Raw genomic sequence first — 17,188 nt, 5'->3', positions numbered from 1 at the left:
AGCTCAATGATTTTAGAAAAGCATGGAGAGACCTCCATGAAATAATGAAGAGAGAAATGAGCAGAACCAAGAGAACACTGTATACAGTAACAGCAGTTTTTTTTTTTTAAAGCAATTGGGGTTAAGTAACTTGCTCAAGTTTACATGGCCAGTTATTTCTGGGTGTGGTGCTAAGTATCAGAGCCTGGATTCGATCACAGTTTATCCCGACTCTGGGGCCTGTGCTCTTACTCGCTGTGCTACCTGGCTGCCCCCACAGTATTGTTTTAAAAATAACTTTGAGCAACCAAGTTATTCTAACTATTACAAATACCTAAATTAACTGCAAAGATCCTATGAAGGAAGATGCTGTTTGAATCCAGAAAAAGGACTCACACACATATATGTGTGTATATATATATGTATACACACACACATATATGTGTATATACAGATGCAGATTTGTTTCTAATGGTAGCCATCTCAAAGTTTAAAGTGGGGGTAAAGGGAAAAAAAGAAAGTTACATGATAACTTTGTTGTATATTTGAAAAGAATAGCAAGTTGTATATAATGACCCTGCAATTTCAGGTGCAATCTTCTGTTTTTCTATCCCACTTCCTTATAGAAATGCTTGTTTTATTTATTAAGGTCAGAATAAAATAAATTTTAAAAAAGCAGTGAACAAGGTCCTTCTTGGTACACTGAAAGCCTTTTAAAAGAAAACTCTTCAGGGATGCACACAAAATGAGTTTAGAAATAGCTTAGAAAATGGTTTGGGGAGAAAAAAAAGCAAAAAATAGAGCTGAGAATGATATAGAACTCAGGAAAGAAGATAATAACAAGACAACCTTTTTCAAGCTTGAAGAAGGCAACAGGGAAAGAAGGAAAATGGTGTAAGGAGTGGGTAGCACAGAGAAAGCAAAGAAATTGACACAGTATAGGATATATTGATAAAGCTTAAAAATACTCTTTGGGGCATGTATTATCCTTCATAGTGACTATCTTTGTCACAAATATAAGAAAATATAAGAATAAGCCTACTCTTCTGGAACTTATTATTATTACTATTATTATAGCTATTGGGGTTAAGTAACTTGCCCAAGGTTACACGGCCAGTTTTTGTGTGTGTGTGTGTGTGTGTGTGTGTGTGTGTGTGTGTGTGGGTGTTAAGTATCTGAGGCTGGAACTGATCCCAGGTCCTCCCGACTCCAGGGCTGGCACTCTTACTCACTGCACCACCTAGCTGCCCCTGGAACTTATTATTAAGCAATGTATTTCTGTAGATAAACATTTAGGAATGGTGCCTTCCACCTGTGTGGAAGTTCACTGTCTGCTCAGCCCCCATACACAAGCACATGCTTGCATACACTTAGTCTTACTACCAAAGTGGGCATTAGAAGTAAAAAAAAAAAAAACAACCAACATATGAGCAAGGGATATTTAAGTAGTCAACTATGTACTTAGATATTATACAGTATGATTCTGGAGCTTGTGGCTTACTTCCAAATCAAAAAGGGCCTAAAATAGAGGAGAAACTGGGTAGAAAAACTGCTCTGTAATCCCTCAAAACAGCCCTTAACATAGCCATGTCACTTTTCTTTATTGGTAAATACAATAATTTGCGAATTTGAGAAGTCAGTGCAGAACGTTCATGATGCATTATAAAAAGCAGATTAAATTGTGGAGCAATGTGACTTGTAAATTGTAATATTGTTATTTCATAAGTAGTGACTGCTAAACTCATTTTTATGTGCCATATTTTCTGACTGAACTATCATGATCGGGTGATGAAAACATTTATCTTCTCTATGTTGTGGCAGAAGAAATTTTTTTTTAAAGCTACTGTTTTTCCCTTTGCTGTGGACACATTTTATATTCTCTACTTCACTGCCTACAGCTCCCCATTGCACTCAACCCATTTACTTTCTATGCGCCATCTGACCTCCTTAAGTATTATTAACAATGCCCCAGTATGCTATGCTCCTGTTAGTTTTAGTAAGAGAAGCACTGGAAACCTTCTTGGGTCATGTGAGAAGTGGGGACAGGCAAGGAGAACAAGAGAAATTCATGACACAAACCTCGGGGAATCAGTGTGAGAGATCCAGACAAAGTGGGGCCTGGAGATGGGAAGTAATTTTGTTTGGAGACGTTAGGCAAATCTGATAAAGAAGACAGAAGCAAGGCTAAAGATGGAGAAGTGGGTTCGTCAAGGCTAATAATTATAAGCTCTTATAACTCCAATCTCGGCTAGTTAATAGCAGAGGGCTCAATTTCTCCTTTTGGCTTTCCTGTACAACATTATAATGTGAGTGGAAGACAAATCCTTAGGGAGAGTGAAAATTCTGGAGATGGGTCTTGGGTAGAGTGATTCATGAATGATATTCACCGTTTTATGATTTTATCTTTTTTTTCATTTTGAAAATGTAGCTGACTTTTCAAGTTGAAGGTAGGTAGGCCTGAAGTCTAGCCTAGTGGAATTGATTTATTTGGAGTACATATCATGAATATATTTAGAATTTCACTTCAAAAATTTAGTCATATAAACAAAATCATAGAAAAGGAGGGCTCATTCTGCAAATTTGAAGTGATGATTCTAGAGTTCTTTCACACACAGTCAGAATACTAAGGACCAAAACACAGTTAAAGTAAATACTAACATTCTGCAAATACTATCCAGCTCCCAGGAAACACTGTGGGAACATTATGTCACTTGAGCAGTAGGTTTTCCTTTTGATCTCAATTCAGACATTTCAAGTAAGGAAAGCAATCTTCAGAAAGTAAATATTTTTAGAATGAAACAGAGAATCTGAAGCTGTTCAATTAACATACCCTAAAAATTAGGAAAAGAAAGCATATATTTTTTTAATGAAGAACAGAGATTTTAGATGATTCTGTGTTATCAATTGAATGCTTTGCCAGCAAAATCTCCCACTGAGACTTCTTTTAAATTATTTTCATTATATGACTATAGAAGGGTGGAGTTGAAAGAGGGACACACTAAAAGGTCAGGGGGAGACAAAGCTAACTTGCCACATGAGGCAGAATGCTGATCTTGGAGTTAGGAAGAACTGGGTTCCCATCATGCCTCACTCTATACTAGTTCTACAAGACTGCACAAGTCTTTAAAGCTCTCTGAGCCTCAGTTATTTTATCTGTAAATTGAGGGGGCTGGACCAGATGGTCACTAAAGTTAGTTCAAGTTCTAAATTTATGATACCATTATTTTATGAGCAGTAAAATGGCGATAAATAATAGTACCTACTCCCTTAGGATTATTGTGAGGATCATATGAAATCATTTCTATAAAGCATACTGACATTATTGTCAATGGAATAACATTTTGCTTTCTCCCTCCTCGGGATCTCTCCCACCACTTGGTTTGCCCCTTTACTATATATTTATTATGCTCTAATTTGTATGATAGTTATTTTACTTATCTCCCTTACTTATTTTAAGTTTCTATTGGACAGGGACTAGGTCTGATTCATCCTTATAGTGTGGAAGAGTAGCATGGTGCCTTGAATGGTGCTTAATAAATGCTTCTTTGAAGTGATTTTTGAATCCAGTTAAAAGGATTAAGGCTGTGCACTTGGTATACAGTACTGACTCACATGATTTCTCAATAGAGGCCCATTTTCTCAATTCAGGTTCCCCCAAATAAGTCCTAATAAATGAATTGCAATGAAACATTCCTCTTAAATCACAGAGATAGATTATACCCAAGTCACCGCTTCCGTTCTTACTCAGTACAGTGTTTCTCTAAAAAGATGACATAGTCATTGGGATAATTCTGGGGGTAGAAATCAAATCATGGAACCACAGACTCAGAACTGGAAGGGATCTCAGCAGTCACCTATATCAACTTGCTCATTTGAAGAAAGTGAGGCCCAGAGAGAATGACTTGCCCGTAGATCATACATGTTGTAAGTCACAAAGCCAAGATGGAAAATGGGATTCTGACCTCAAATCCAACATTCTTTCCCCTGTATCATGCTCTATTCAACAATGATTCTTCAGCCACCTATGATAAAATAACTTCAAATTGCTTTCATAATAAAAACCACTTTTTTCATCAGGTTTACACTAATATATGTCATAATGTCTCCTTCCAGAATCTTGACCTAAATGAACATGGATTTCTTGATTAAGGGTTTTCTTCAATTTTTGGAGCACACAAAAGCTGAGGGAAACTCCTCCAAAGCATTTATCTCATTATTTACAGAAGAAACAATAAGATAACTCTAAAATTCCAAAGTATGTTAATTCATATTAAAGCAAAAGCAGAATTCCAATAAGAAAAAAGGGAGTTGATATCTCAAGTCAATTCATAGCCTATTCAGTCTGCATTTATTGTACACATATTTGCTTTAGTAGGGTGTGAGTGAAAGTCTAATGGTACCTGAGCAGAAGCTGTTGCTGCTAATAGTCCTTGCTGAACGCCCAGAGCTGCTGGGATTGAATTCTCTGCTCTCCTCCTCAGAGAAGGGAGATTCAGATGCTGGAGATACTTTCTGCTGCTGCTGGGGCAGGTGAGGCCGAAGGATCAAACGGGGAATTCGGCTTCGGGAAATCTCCTTCTCATGATGCTGCCCTCTGTGCGCCTTCTCAAAATTGGACATAAAAATGAAAACAAAAAGAAGACAGTTTCCCCCCACAGAGCTCTTGTCCCTTCTGAAAAGTGGCATTTCTGAATAAGGAATGATGGGAAGGAGGGAATTATTCTTTCTTCAATTAGTTATTCAAGAATAGCATCAACTTCTACTTAGTCCAGAAGCCATCGCTACTAACTGTTCATGTGGAATAATTCTATTGTTACATCTTGTTAAGAAATCCATTCTACTTTGTGCCCTCCTCCTCTTCCCATTCTGACATTTTTTTTTAATGAAATGCAAGCTTTTCTCTCCTAAACTCTTTACACCAGTTTCGCATTCAATTTCCTCTTATTTTGCTTGCCTTGCATTAGCTGTGTCATCTGATTTCTCCCTTCTCAATTTTCTCTCCACATTTTTTCCCAAACTGCACCCCCCCCATCTCCCTCACCTGATCTATAATGCAACATTATCTTTCAAATCCCCCTTCTTCTGGCTAGCCTTTCAATTATTCATTAATATCCTAGTACTCAAGGCTCTGGGCCAAGATGAAAACAAAACAAAACAAAAATCTATACCCAGGGAGATTACTCTAGCTTTTCATCTCAGGTTTTAGGATCATTTTCTTTATATTATGCTCATGAGAAGTGAATTTCTTCTCTGCTTTCTTTGTAGTATCAAATACATAGCTGCAGATAACTCAAAAACATTAATTATAAAAGCTAAGTTTCTTCACAAATACCCTAAACAGGACCATAACTTGACTGGGGCATTTGGGAGCACTGTCCCCTTTTGGGGTTGCATAGGCACCAGCTGGATTCTCCCCCAGTTACTTATGAGGGAACCCATTTTCATGTGTTCTATATTTCTGGAGCCTCATTTATACAAAAATCCTGTAACCATCTCTGGCCCTAAAGTCCTATAAAGATTTTTTTTTAAAGGGAAAATCACTGATTTCCTTCAACCATTCCACTGAAAGGCAAAAAAAAAAAAAATCAGATTAGGAAATCAACAGCATTTCACAACATGACCTCCTGCTTATTTCCAACATGGGCTAACTAGGGTCAATGCCAAGATAAACAAGGGGCAGCCTTGGAAGCTTTCTACAAAGTCAGAATTCAAAGGAAAGTCCCAGGCCTCAATAAGTTCCTGATCCCTCCTACTCATGCCATCCCTTACTGTGCCAAAGCACCCACTCCCGAGACTCTGTAGTCTCAGGATCGGTGCTCCAAATCAGTTTGACAGTCAGTGTTTTGGCATTCTTGCAGGATACCTAGCTCACTCAATAAACGTGAAATGTCAATAATATTCTAAATCCCCAGTAATTTATCTGATTTCTTTTATTCATGTACAGAAAGATACTCCTACAAACCATTACAATGAGTATCTACCGGCTTTGAAAATCCCTGTTTTTGGCCACCAATAAATCTTCCTCAGTGCTATGAGACTTTTCTGATGTCAACCCCCAAATGTTTTCCCAAACTACCTGGTCTCACCTCCTTAAATTTCATTCCCTGAAAAATCTCTTCATTCCGCGTTAATCCTACTGCCTCTCATCTCTGACCATTACTCACTGTTTCTCACCTTCCCTATCCGCCCCTTCCCCAAACCCCGCCCCTTACTCTGCAGGGCCTCACCTGGGCTCCCGCCCACCTGCCCTACCAGGTGACCCCTGGCTCAGTGCCCACTCCCCGCCGCTCGGAGCCCTCCTCTCTCGGATGTCTCCTACCTTGGTCTCTCGGAGGGGCCCCATCCCGCCGTTGCCACTGTCCGGCCTGGCTCCTTATATCTCTGCCACCACGGAGGAGACACCTGAGGACATCAGAGAAGAGGAGACGCCACGCTGAGACTGGCAAGGGGCGCGGGGTACAGCGGCTATGGCTGCGGCAGAGAGGACTCGGCGGCGGATGCCCGCCGCTCTTCTGGCTCACCCTGCGAGTGACTGAGAGTCCAGCCCGCTCCCACCCCCGCCAGCCCGCCCCGGCTCGGACACGTGGTGCCGCCACTGCCACTGCTGAGGCCGCCACCATCACCCACGGGAGGCACCGCGGCTCCTCCCGAGCCACAGCTGCAGCTGCCGTCACCGCGGCCGCCTGGGGACCCAAGACCCAGCAGCGCCCAGGGCAGCGTACAGTTTCTTCCCCACCTGGCAGGGAGCTCGGCTCACCTCCGGAAAGCTGCTTCCAGGGCAAGGGAACTTTCTCGGTTCCTCTGCCCAGCACCGCTGCCAGATTGGGGATTTGGCGCAACCTGGCTACTAGGGCTGCATCTCTCCCTCTGGGGTCGGTGCTGAAGTTGAAATGAGAGGTGTGATGGAGAGAGCTCTTAAGAAGAGGTGTTATTCTCACTCCTCACTTGCTCCTGTCTCTCAGTACTTCTTTTTGGGGGAGAGAGAGAAAGATGGGTGAGAACAGGAGGGGCAGATGAATGCTGCAGCAACACTTCTAAAATGCTCAGTTCCCTCTCCCTCCACAATGTCCGCTGCCTCCTCTGCTCTCAGCTCCTTCCTCTTTCTCCTCCCTCCCCTTTTCAATCTTCTCCCTAGTCTCGTCCCTCTTCTCTCCCTCTTTTTTTCTTCCTCTCCCGCCCCGTACTTTTACTGTTTATTCACTTTAGATGATCTTTTCATCCAAGAGAGGGTAAGGAATCTTTCTTCCAGTTCAAAGCCTGCTCCCATCTAAAACTGTGCTGCAGGCTTGACAACAGCTCAATGCTCCTATTCTTGCAAATCCTTTTGAACCAAGTGGCTCTGGGTTCCTTGACATTGTCTCCTGAAAAAAGTGCTAGTTGTTTCTATGGATGAAAAAACAGGGCTAGATGAAGGGGCAAGTTAGGTGGCTTTTTTTCACTCAACTTCACATCTGTAGTCCACATCACCAGGGGTAAGGCCCAGGCCTTCTCTTCTAAACAATGTAAACTGTCAAACTGTACTCCAGGCACTTTGGTTTAAACATTATTTTTAAAAGATACGTAATGTAGGGGTAAGGTTGAAACGATGTAATTTCCATTTCCAAGCTGGTGTCCAGAGGTCAGCTAAATGAAGAACAAGGGAGTTATGAAATACAGAATGAAGTCCTGCGGACCATTTAATGGTTTAATGGTTTGGTTGTGGTGCAATTTTGTTAATATTGAATTCTTTTCCAGAGATGACAGTGTGATGAGGGGTGTGTGTGTTTGGTTGTGGTGGAATTTTGTTGATATTGAATTCAACTCTGTGAGTAACCAACTAGAACATTAGATTTGTTGTGGGAGAAACAGATAGGGAAGAGGGAGAGGAAGGAAAAAAATAAAGCTAATGAAAGAGAAATGTGTCCAGTCTCTTTCCACTAACTCTCAGCAATATGTCTACTGTCCCATTTATTTGGGTTTCCTGATGCAAGTGTGTTTAAGGAGAAACAGAATGGATTTTGACCATAGGATCATGGGTTTAGAGCTGGAAAGCACTTTAAAGATTATCTAGTCCAATTCTCTTATTTTATGGAATAGGAAACCGAGGCCCTAAGAAGTAGAGTTGTACAAGGTCACACAGACACTGGCAGAGCCAGGATTCAAACCCAGGTCTTCTAATTCCAAATTAGCACCTTTTCCACTGTAGATTTAAATCTTGGTTCTGTTATGCATCAGCTATACTTGAGTGACCCTGGGCAAGTTACTTTTGGGGCCTCATTGCTCACTTGTAAAAAGAGGGCATTGGATTAGATTATCTCTAAAGTTTTTTGGAAATCTAAATCTGTGACTTAGGTGTGGTCTAGAATTTTGTCATTGGTATAATACATACTTGATATAACAATGCTGTCTAAAAAATGATTTAAGAAAAATGATGGTCCATCATGAATCATGTAATTCAGTATTTCCAAAAATGAAAATCTGTGACTTGTTTTTAAATATGATTTCATCACCAAGGCAAATAACAACTCATCTGTAACTTAAAGTCCTAGACAGTTCCTAGACTACTTTAAACATAACTAGAAGTCAAATCTTCCTGACTCTAAGGTAAGAAACAATTAAGTGGCACAGTGAATAGAGTGCTCAACTTGGAGGTAGGAAAATCTGAGTTCAAATCCATCCTCAGAAACTTAGCTGTGTGACTTTGGGCAAATCATTTAACTTCTGTGTTAGTTTCCTCCTCTGCAAAATAGGGATAATAATATCATCAATCTCCCAAGGTCACTGGGAAGATAAAAGGATGTACAGGAGTTTTTTAAAGTGATTAGCACAGTTCCCAGTACATAGTAGGCACTTAATAAATTCTGATTTTCTCCCTTCCAAGTCTGACTCTATATACTATATGTACAACAGTTTCCCTCTCAAGCCTGGAGCTAATTACTATAAATTTGGGAAGAGTCCAAGGTGGAGTGTGTAAGCACAGTGACATAAACATGTTTAAGGAATAGCAAAATCAGTATCTGAAGTTGGGAGGTGCTAGGGAACTGGAGTTAAAAATAACAACAATAATGGGATATTAGATTTAGGGTTGTAAGGGATCTTAGAGGTCATCTACATACCACAGTGACTTGCCCAGGGTCACACCAATAATAAGAGGCAAACCCAGGATTCAAATTCAAGTTGTCAGACCCTGGATACAGTGTTGTTTCCACTTCATCAGAATATTCTCAATTTATATATCTGTGAAATGGGGAGAACATGTCAGGGCAGAGAATAGAATAGACTAAATGATCTCTATGGTCTCTTCTAATTCTAATAATCTACAAGAGAGACACTGACAGTTATTTTGGCTATTTAGAGAGTTTTAAAACAAAATGCATAGGGAAATCTGAAATTTCCCAAGAGGTTAAGTAGAGCAAATCCCCAAAATGTAAAAAGGTCCAAGAAGGAAGAATTGAGGAGACTACTGGTATGGTAAAGCACACAGACTTGATTTTGAAAATGAATCAAATATGCTTTTCTATTTGACGATGGGATGTGTGTGCCTAGCAAATAACATGTGTTCAGTGGAAGCTTTTACTGCAGAAGTGCAGGCATCAGACAGGCTTTGCAGCAGCGGGCTTGTCACCATAGCAACCCTGCCAAGGAAAAGGGACATGATTCAGTAGTCAGAGGCTTCTTAGTGCTGTAGTTTGGGAACCTATATTTGCTTCTTTTCCTAAAGTGCAAACTGGAAAAATGATAATAGCTTTTTGGTCTTTGTACTTATTCAAGTATTATTTATGCCACTAGATAAAATGCCTAACAGTTATTAGAACTATAACCATAAAAGAGTCTATAATCCAATATCGAACATCAGATTCATCTTTTCCATGTCTTTAAGAAGAGTCTTGTCTCGAATCTTTCTGACTGCAATGGCTGCTTTTACAGTACAGGTTATAATTTTAATAATTATATTTAAACAATATTAATTTCTCATCTCAGAAAGTAAAAAAAAAAGATGAGCTTCTACAGAAGATTAATTCCCTTAAATTTTGCCAAATTTAGCCAAAAATAACTAAAACCAAATCCTGTGAACATTTAGGGGATGTAGAATCTTGGGACTTGGGTGTGACAAATACAATGCAGCTCCAGATTCCAGGATCATCTGTTAATTTGCATTTGTAGATAGCAGTTGGTCTGTCAGTCAATCTATCTTAATAGCACATCCCTTATATATATATATATATATGTACATAGCACTTTTTTCATATTCAATATTTTATTTGAGCCTTGCAATAACTCTGAGAGGTATAGTTTGAAGGCATCTTGAAAGCAATTGAGTAAGGAAAGGCTGTTATTGATAAAATATCCCCAGAACCCTGACTTCCCAGAAAAAAAGAATGCAAAATATACAGCAAAACGAATATAAAACCTGCACATCAAAAAACTTAAATGTATTCTTACTCTTTTCCTTCTTCCCCGCCACACCCAAGCACAAATATTTCCCCATCAAATCTTACCTGCTTGTGCTGGAGTCTCTTCCTGGACTCTCCCAGCTCTGATGAAATACTGGTGCTGTGTGTGTGTGTGTGTGTGTGTGTGTGTGTGTGTGTGTGTGTGTACTGTCTCTGTATTTAACCTGCTGTTGGTACAGCAGCATAGATCAGCTGACAGGGCTTACATCATCGACATGAAAAGTATTGCAATCTAAGCCATGCCAGGTTTTTTTTTCTTTGTAGTAGATTGCATTTTTCCCCCTATTTTCTGACCAGGCTCTTCATAAATGTTCATCTTTTTCCAGTCAGTGTAACAAATATTTATTAATCACAACTGTATGCAGTCTTAGGGGCAATAGTAGGAGATAGTAGTAGAAGTTTAGATAAGATACATCCCCCATTCCTTTAGAGGCACAGCTAGAAATAGATACAGTAGCTATTATAAAAGACTATATAAACGTATGAGAGGTGCAAACAGGCAGAGATACAAGAGGGGACTGAAGCTACCAAGACTGAAAGGAAAAGGAAGGACTTGGAAGAGAACTGGGTTTTAAAGGGTAGCTATTCAACAAGTGGAGAATGTGGGGTTGAGAGCATTCCAGGTACATATATAGAGTATCTCAAATAAAGGAGAAAAAGTGCATGAGAGGAAAGCACAAAGTTCTATCTGCCTGGAGCACAGGGTACATGGAAGGGAAAAGAATGGGATAAAGCTGGAAAGTAAACTGTGCCATTGAGTGGCAGTGTGGATTAGTTGAAAGGTCATTTTAAAAGACATTTTCTTGGGAATCAGAGGACTGAGGTTTTAATTCAAGCTCTGCTCTTTACTGCCTTGGGCAAATCATTTAACCTCCTTGAGTCTCAATTTCCTCTTCTGTTAAAAGAGGGGCAACAGGGTACAATGGAAAGTATATGGGCTTCGGAGTCAAAGATCTCAGCTCTGGCAGAGGGCTAGGCAAGTGCAGGCTACTTTTCAGGTCCTCACTGGGAGAAGTTACTGTCTTCCCATAGCTTCTTTCTTTTTCTGCCTAAGACCCTGATCTATTGAAGTCTCCTGTTATATAGAAGCAGATCTCTTTTTATCTAAATGCCCTAGGAATCTTCTTTGCATGAGGGGGAAAAGCTTATCTCTCTTCTCTTGCTACATGCCCACATGTAATGCCATGCACAAACAGCATCCCAGAAGAATGCTACTGTGAACAGCTTTTAAGGTTCTGATTACACAGTATAGTGATCACTCTATTTATTCCATAACAAAAGCAAAACTTTCACAGAAAATCAAGGTACAGCATTCACAATATTACAACTTTTCACAGAAAATCACAATATAATATTCACATAGTCTCAAAGTACAATAGTGACTCGTAAGTTAATTCAATCAGTCACCTATCAGTAGTTTCAAAGTACATAGTCAAAGTCTTCCACTCTTGGGGCAAAGTCTTGATTAACTCAATCACTCACTTATCAGTAACATATCTCAAAGTACAATAGCCAAAGTCTTACTAAGCATCATACACAAAACCCTCCACCCCTTAGATCACTAGTAAACTATAATTTTAATTACTCAGTAACCAAGGAGAGGTCTTTTCATCTTGACTTGGGGCCTTTTCTTAGATTCCCTGGATCCCCTTTCCATGGTCCCAGATTCTACCTGGATTCACCAGACTGTCACATGGGTTCAATGGTAGACAGCTCCCAGTTCCTTGACCAGCTCTCTGGGCAGGTCCTGCTCCACATTGAAGTTCACAGAGTCTGGTCCATGTCAGATCCCTCACCATTTCCACTCCAGGGAATTCAAGGCTAAACCAAGCTGGAAACAAAGTCTCAGCATCCCAATCATGCTTCAGTCACCTGGGCTCCTGGCCTCCTGGCCTCCTGGCTGCAGGCTCTGGGCTCCTGTTCAGAAGAAGCTCCACCACCACAAGTTTTCAAGACTCAGTTCTCCATTCTTCTATAGCTGTTCTGCCACCAGATCCCAGTCTCAAGGAAATTCTGACTGTGCTTCTCTGGGGTTTTTCCTTATATACACAGCCTGTTTCATCCAACCCCTTCCTGTTATATCAGTAACAGGAGACAGGAGTTCATACCTTCTGTTTCCCCAACAGAGGCTTTATCAGTTACTAAGTGTTAAGTACCTGCTACTTTTGCCAACACAAAGGGATCTTCAAATTCAAAATTATATTACCATTACACCACAACACTAGAAAATACGCAAAATAACTTTATATTTAAGAATGTTAGATCTGGTCTCAATGTAAAGGATGCTTTGGAGCAGGAAGGAAGTCCAGTCAGAAAGACTTTTTTTTATGGAATCTATTGCAATAGTCTAGGTGGCTGAACATAAGGACCTTACTAGGGTGGTGCTAGCGGGAACAGTGATGAGTAGATGAACGCAAGAGATGCTGTACAAGTAGAATTTGTTAGGAAAAGCATATGTCTATGTATGTATGTATGTATATATTATGTATGTGTATATAGGTATATGTATATCTATATAAAATATATTTGTGCTTAATTATAGCTTTGGGGGAGGGGGAAGAAGGGGAAAAATAACAAAGTAAAAAGTGCACAGCAGAAAACAAAACTAACAAGGAGGCAAAGAAAAGATGGACATCTCTCAACATAATGCATAGTATTTATTATATAGGCTTTCTTGAAATGGAAATGTATTGCTATATATTTTGAATCATCTATTACATTTTGCTGTGCACTTGACATACTTTTATTCTTTTGTATTTAAGTTTGTAATAGGTTTCTTTTCTTATTGTGTTTTTAAGTTTCAGGAAAAAAAGAGATATGGTACAGGCAGAATCTCATAGGACTTGTTAACATGCCCATCCTTTTCAGGAAGTATGGTATGATGTGGAAGAAAATAGCAAAGTAGATAACTGGCCAGGCTCAGATGAGTTTGCTATGCCTATATTGTGATGAATGGAGATTTGATTTCTCATCTCCCAAGGTGGTGTCATATGTGGGCCTAAGAGGTGTGAGGGAGAGCAGAATATAAGATAAATGCTAAATTGTTTTTTTGTTTTGTTTTTAAACACAGGAAACCAAATGAATGGTGGCGGTATCACAGAGAGAGATAGTATGATTAGACAGAAGAGCACGTCTGGAGGAAAAAATAAATTCAGTTTAGGACAAGTTGTTGAGTCTGAGAGTCTGAGGTCGTGTAGTACATCCAAGTAGAAACAATCAACAGGAATTTGAAGTTGAGGGTCAGGAGCTTGATAGAAAGGTTATTGGTTAAGATACAGATGCATATATATGAAAGCCAAAGCTGTGGGAGTGAAGAAGATTGCTGTGAAAGAAAACAGAGGAGAGAAGAAAACCAAAGACAGAATTTTTAAAACACCTACCTTAAGGGGTAAGGGGAAAAGACAGGGGGCCAGCAAAGGAAATAGAGGTGTGGTAAGATACTTAAGAGGAGAAATATGGGAGCAGAATCCAAAACAAGAGAGAATGACCAGAAGGAAGGGGTGGTAAGCAATATCATCTGTTACAAAGAGGTCAAAAAGATGTGATGATTTAGTAAGACATTGGTGACTTTCAAGAGCACAGTTTTGAGTGGTAGAGAAGCCAGACTGCCAAAGATTGAGTGAGCAAAAGATCAGTCTCCAGGAATCATAGTAGGGTGTTAGAGAGTAGGAAAATACAGACTAGGTGAAGTTCAAATGATTTTGCAGTGGTTGGCTGTGGTGAATTGGAGTTTGCTTTCCCATATCCCACAGTGTTGTTATATGTGGGCTTGAATGCCAACTCCCCGAGGAAGGCAGTCAGGAAATCATCTTATGAGGTGTGTTTATATTTCCTTGTCTATCTTTTTTTTTTTAAGCCAAGTCCTTGTATTGTTTGCAAGCAGGAAATTGAAGTGTAACTAAAAGGAGGATGATAAATCCTGTAGGGTCACAATTTGATTCTTCACAATCGGACTTAGTCTAGCAGTGAAAATCTTTCTCACAAATTATAGCAAGGATATGAGTTGATAGTTCCCTCTCCCCCTTTTCTGTGGGAAAAGGTATTGTATGTTGGGGTAACAGTTACAAGAATTGTCCTTGTAATATGGCATCAGGATGACTATAATGGTCCTTCCAGCAGCAACTCAGCAGTGCTGTTCCCTTTATTTTTTAAGCATCTTCATCATTATTCAGGATTTCTTTTTTTGTCATTATGAATTGATCTTTAAGAAGTAGCCTTCATTCTTTGTAGATGATCAGTTTTAGATATCATTTCTCATTGAGAGAATTGGGATAGTTCATGTTTGATTGGACAATACTACCAATAAAGAGGGGCAGCTCTTCTTAGGGTGATAGAGTTCACTGTATTGATAGAAAATGAGTGATTGTTTGCCTTTTTCATCCTTTAGAAGATGGGGGGGGGGGAGAGTGTACAGTAAGAACGATATTGCTTTAAGAACAAATTCGAGAGACTAAGTCAGGGGTGGGAGACTTGTGGCCTGGAGGCCCTCAGGTGGTGCCCTTTGACAGAACGAATCCTTTTATTAAGGTATTATTTATTCCCCACCCCTGGACTAAGTCATTTTGATGATTATAAATATACAAATTAACTACAAAGGACCTCTGAAGGAAGACATTATTTGCATCCAGAGAAAGATCAGATAAATAGAAGTATGTAAAAATAATTTTACACACACACACACACACACACACACATACACACATAGTTGTATCTAATGGTAGCCATGGGGGAGAGGGGAAGAAAAAAAAGAGAAAGTTACATCATAACTTTATTATACATTTAAAAGGAATAGCAAGTAGTACATAATAGATTTGCAATTTCATGTGCAATCAAATATTTTTTCTTCCTATTCTACTATGTTATGGAAACGCTTGTTTTATTTAAGTTAAGAATAAAATAAATAAATTTAAAAAAAAGAATGATGGAATTTTTAGTTGCCAATTTGATTCTCACCAATCATTAGGGATTGATTGTTGGGACAGAAATGTTGGCAACCTTGTGAGGAAATAACTACCCAATCAGACACTTCTTGCTCAGTCACCACAATACCCTGAAGGGTAGAGATTCTAATCATTTGGTTTCCCCCATATTGTGATGGCCAAATACTTAGATACTGCTCCCCTTAAACCTACAAAAATCCTTTTCCCCTTGCTACCTCTTCCTTACTCTCATCCCTATCAACTATGGCCCTACTGTTCTATAATTCCTGTCTTCCATTGAATTCCCATTCTACTTTATCCTCTGGAATGAATTACTCTCTTGTTATAAACATCCACTCTCCTTCAATATGGCATTCTGGATTTTTTTCATTTGATTATGCATGCATACATACATACATGTATATGAGTGTGTGTATGTGTATTTTATTTAAATATACACACATATTTGCATTAACAGATATCTGGCTTTCTCTGGAAGATACTGAACACATAGGTACTTTTACCAGTACTGATTTCTGCTCTTTTACTCCCTGATATACTGGGCTAGGATGATGAATATGCATGGTCCCTGTTATTCACTGCCACTTCTACACCATCTTTGCAACCACTACTTAACAACCACTCTAATTTTAAGCTTCATTCCATTAGTCTTTGATGGTTGAGAGCCTTGTCAGAGTTGCATTTTAGCCTCCAGCTCATTCTTTCCTTTTCAAGTTCAGTATTAATATTGGTGTTCCCTTGAACTACCCTACTTCCCAATTCATCAAAGCCAATTCCCAAACCTATATCTTCACTCCACTTTAGTCAGTCCCATAGAGATAGTTATAGCATTGAGCTGACCATCACTCATAAAACTGAAAGGTAACTTAGAGGTCACCTGGTAAATTGAGATTCAGGGCTTTTTGTCTCAAGGTCACACAGGTAGCAAGTAGAGCTAAAATTTGAATCTAAGTCATCTAACCTCAAATTCAGTACTCTTGGGTCCAGATTTCTGAAATTCCTTTCCCTGATCATAATAACCTCCACTCTTTCATCTTTCCCTCTACCTTAGTCCTATACTTTTTGTAAGATTGGGTTTCCATCCTGACGCCATTAATCAGAGAATTGATAGCATCTAGATTGAACCAATCAAAAGTCTGAACTGGATATGAACAAGTCCTTAATTTTTTTAAAAAATGGAGTACTCCCCACTTCCTCCCTCCTCCCCAACTAAGCATATAATGTGAAAGAATCAACCAGTGATTTGCACTATCAACCAGAAAAACCAGAAAGATAGTTTGGAGACATGGTCATGCTCAAATCCAGCATGAAGGACTCCTAAAAAGGGATTTCTTTTGTAGGAGGGCTGGAGGAAAGGAAATAACTTCTGAAGGTCATAACCTTAAAAGGTTCCCTTAAAAGGGTTATAAGAACTGCAGTTCCTATTGGTAGGTACCAGTATCCTCAGAGTAGACTCTGGCTCCTGGCAGCATCTGTGTTGGGAACTGAGAAAAACTAGACATAAGAGATGGCAGCTTCATATAGTATGATTATTTGGGAAAGAGAACTACAGGCTATGGGTTCTACACAGGCACAATCCTTGGAACAGAAGAGAGAGTGACTCTTAAAGAGAACTTCATGAGGACTAAGAAGGAAGAAAATGATCTGTGAGTTAAACTGTTTGTCTGTTGGTTCCCTACATGTGTTTCTCCCCTTTTCCCCAGAAATTTGAGCCCAGGAACTTGCGTGTGAAAAGGGAGAGTGTATCTCCAGTTTGTGAGGACTGTTACAACAATCGCTCATGTTATACTTGCTTAGCAGATATCCTTTCTGTCAGTGATGGAGGATTTAGTCCCT

The 17,188-nt window shown here is 39.5% G+C and overlaps 1 protein-coding gene across 10 annotated transcripts in view; it reads right to left on the bottom strand.

Moving 5' to 3' along the window:
* SYBU (syntabulin) overlaps nt 1–10,538 on the bottom strand; it is a 104,460-nt gene extending 93,922 nt beyond the window's left edge. For 2 of the 10 annotated variants that reach the window (XM_069081070.1, XM_069081079.1), the window contains exons 1-2: nt 6,299–7,135; nt 4,380–4,584 (exon numbers count right to left, since the gene is read on the bottom strand). In XM_069081070.1, the coding sequence (XP_068937171.1) occupies nt 4,380–4,584; nt 6,299–6,322 (229 nt within the window). In that variant the 5' untranslated portion in view covers nt 6,323–7,135. The other 8 variants (XM_069081072.1, XM_069081076.1, XM_069081071.1 and 5 more) reach the window with 8 other exon arrangements.
* Between the last annotated feature and the right edge of the window lie 6,650 nt (nt 10,539–17,188).

This window comes from Petaurus breviceps, unplaced genomic scaffold (genome assembly GCF_028583685.1).
Source record: "Petaurus breviceps papuanus isolate PSGF00001 unplaced genomic scaffold, PetGlider_PUasm1.0 98, whole genome shotgun sequence".
NCBI lineage: Eukaryota > Metazoa > Chordata > Mammalia > Diprotodontia > Petauridae > Petaurus > Petaurus breviceps.
Note: the sequence above shows the minus strand (reverse complement) of the source record. Positions and strands in the feature narration are given on the sequence as shown.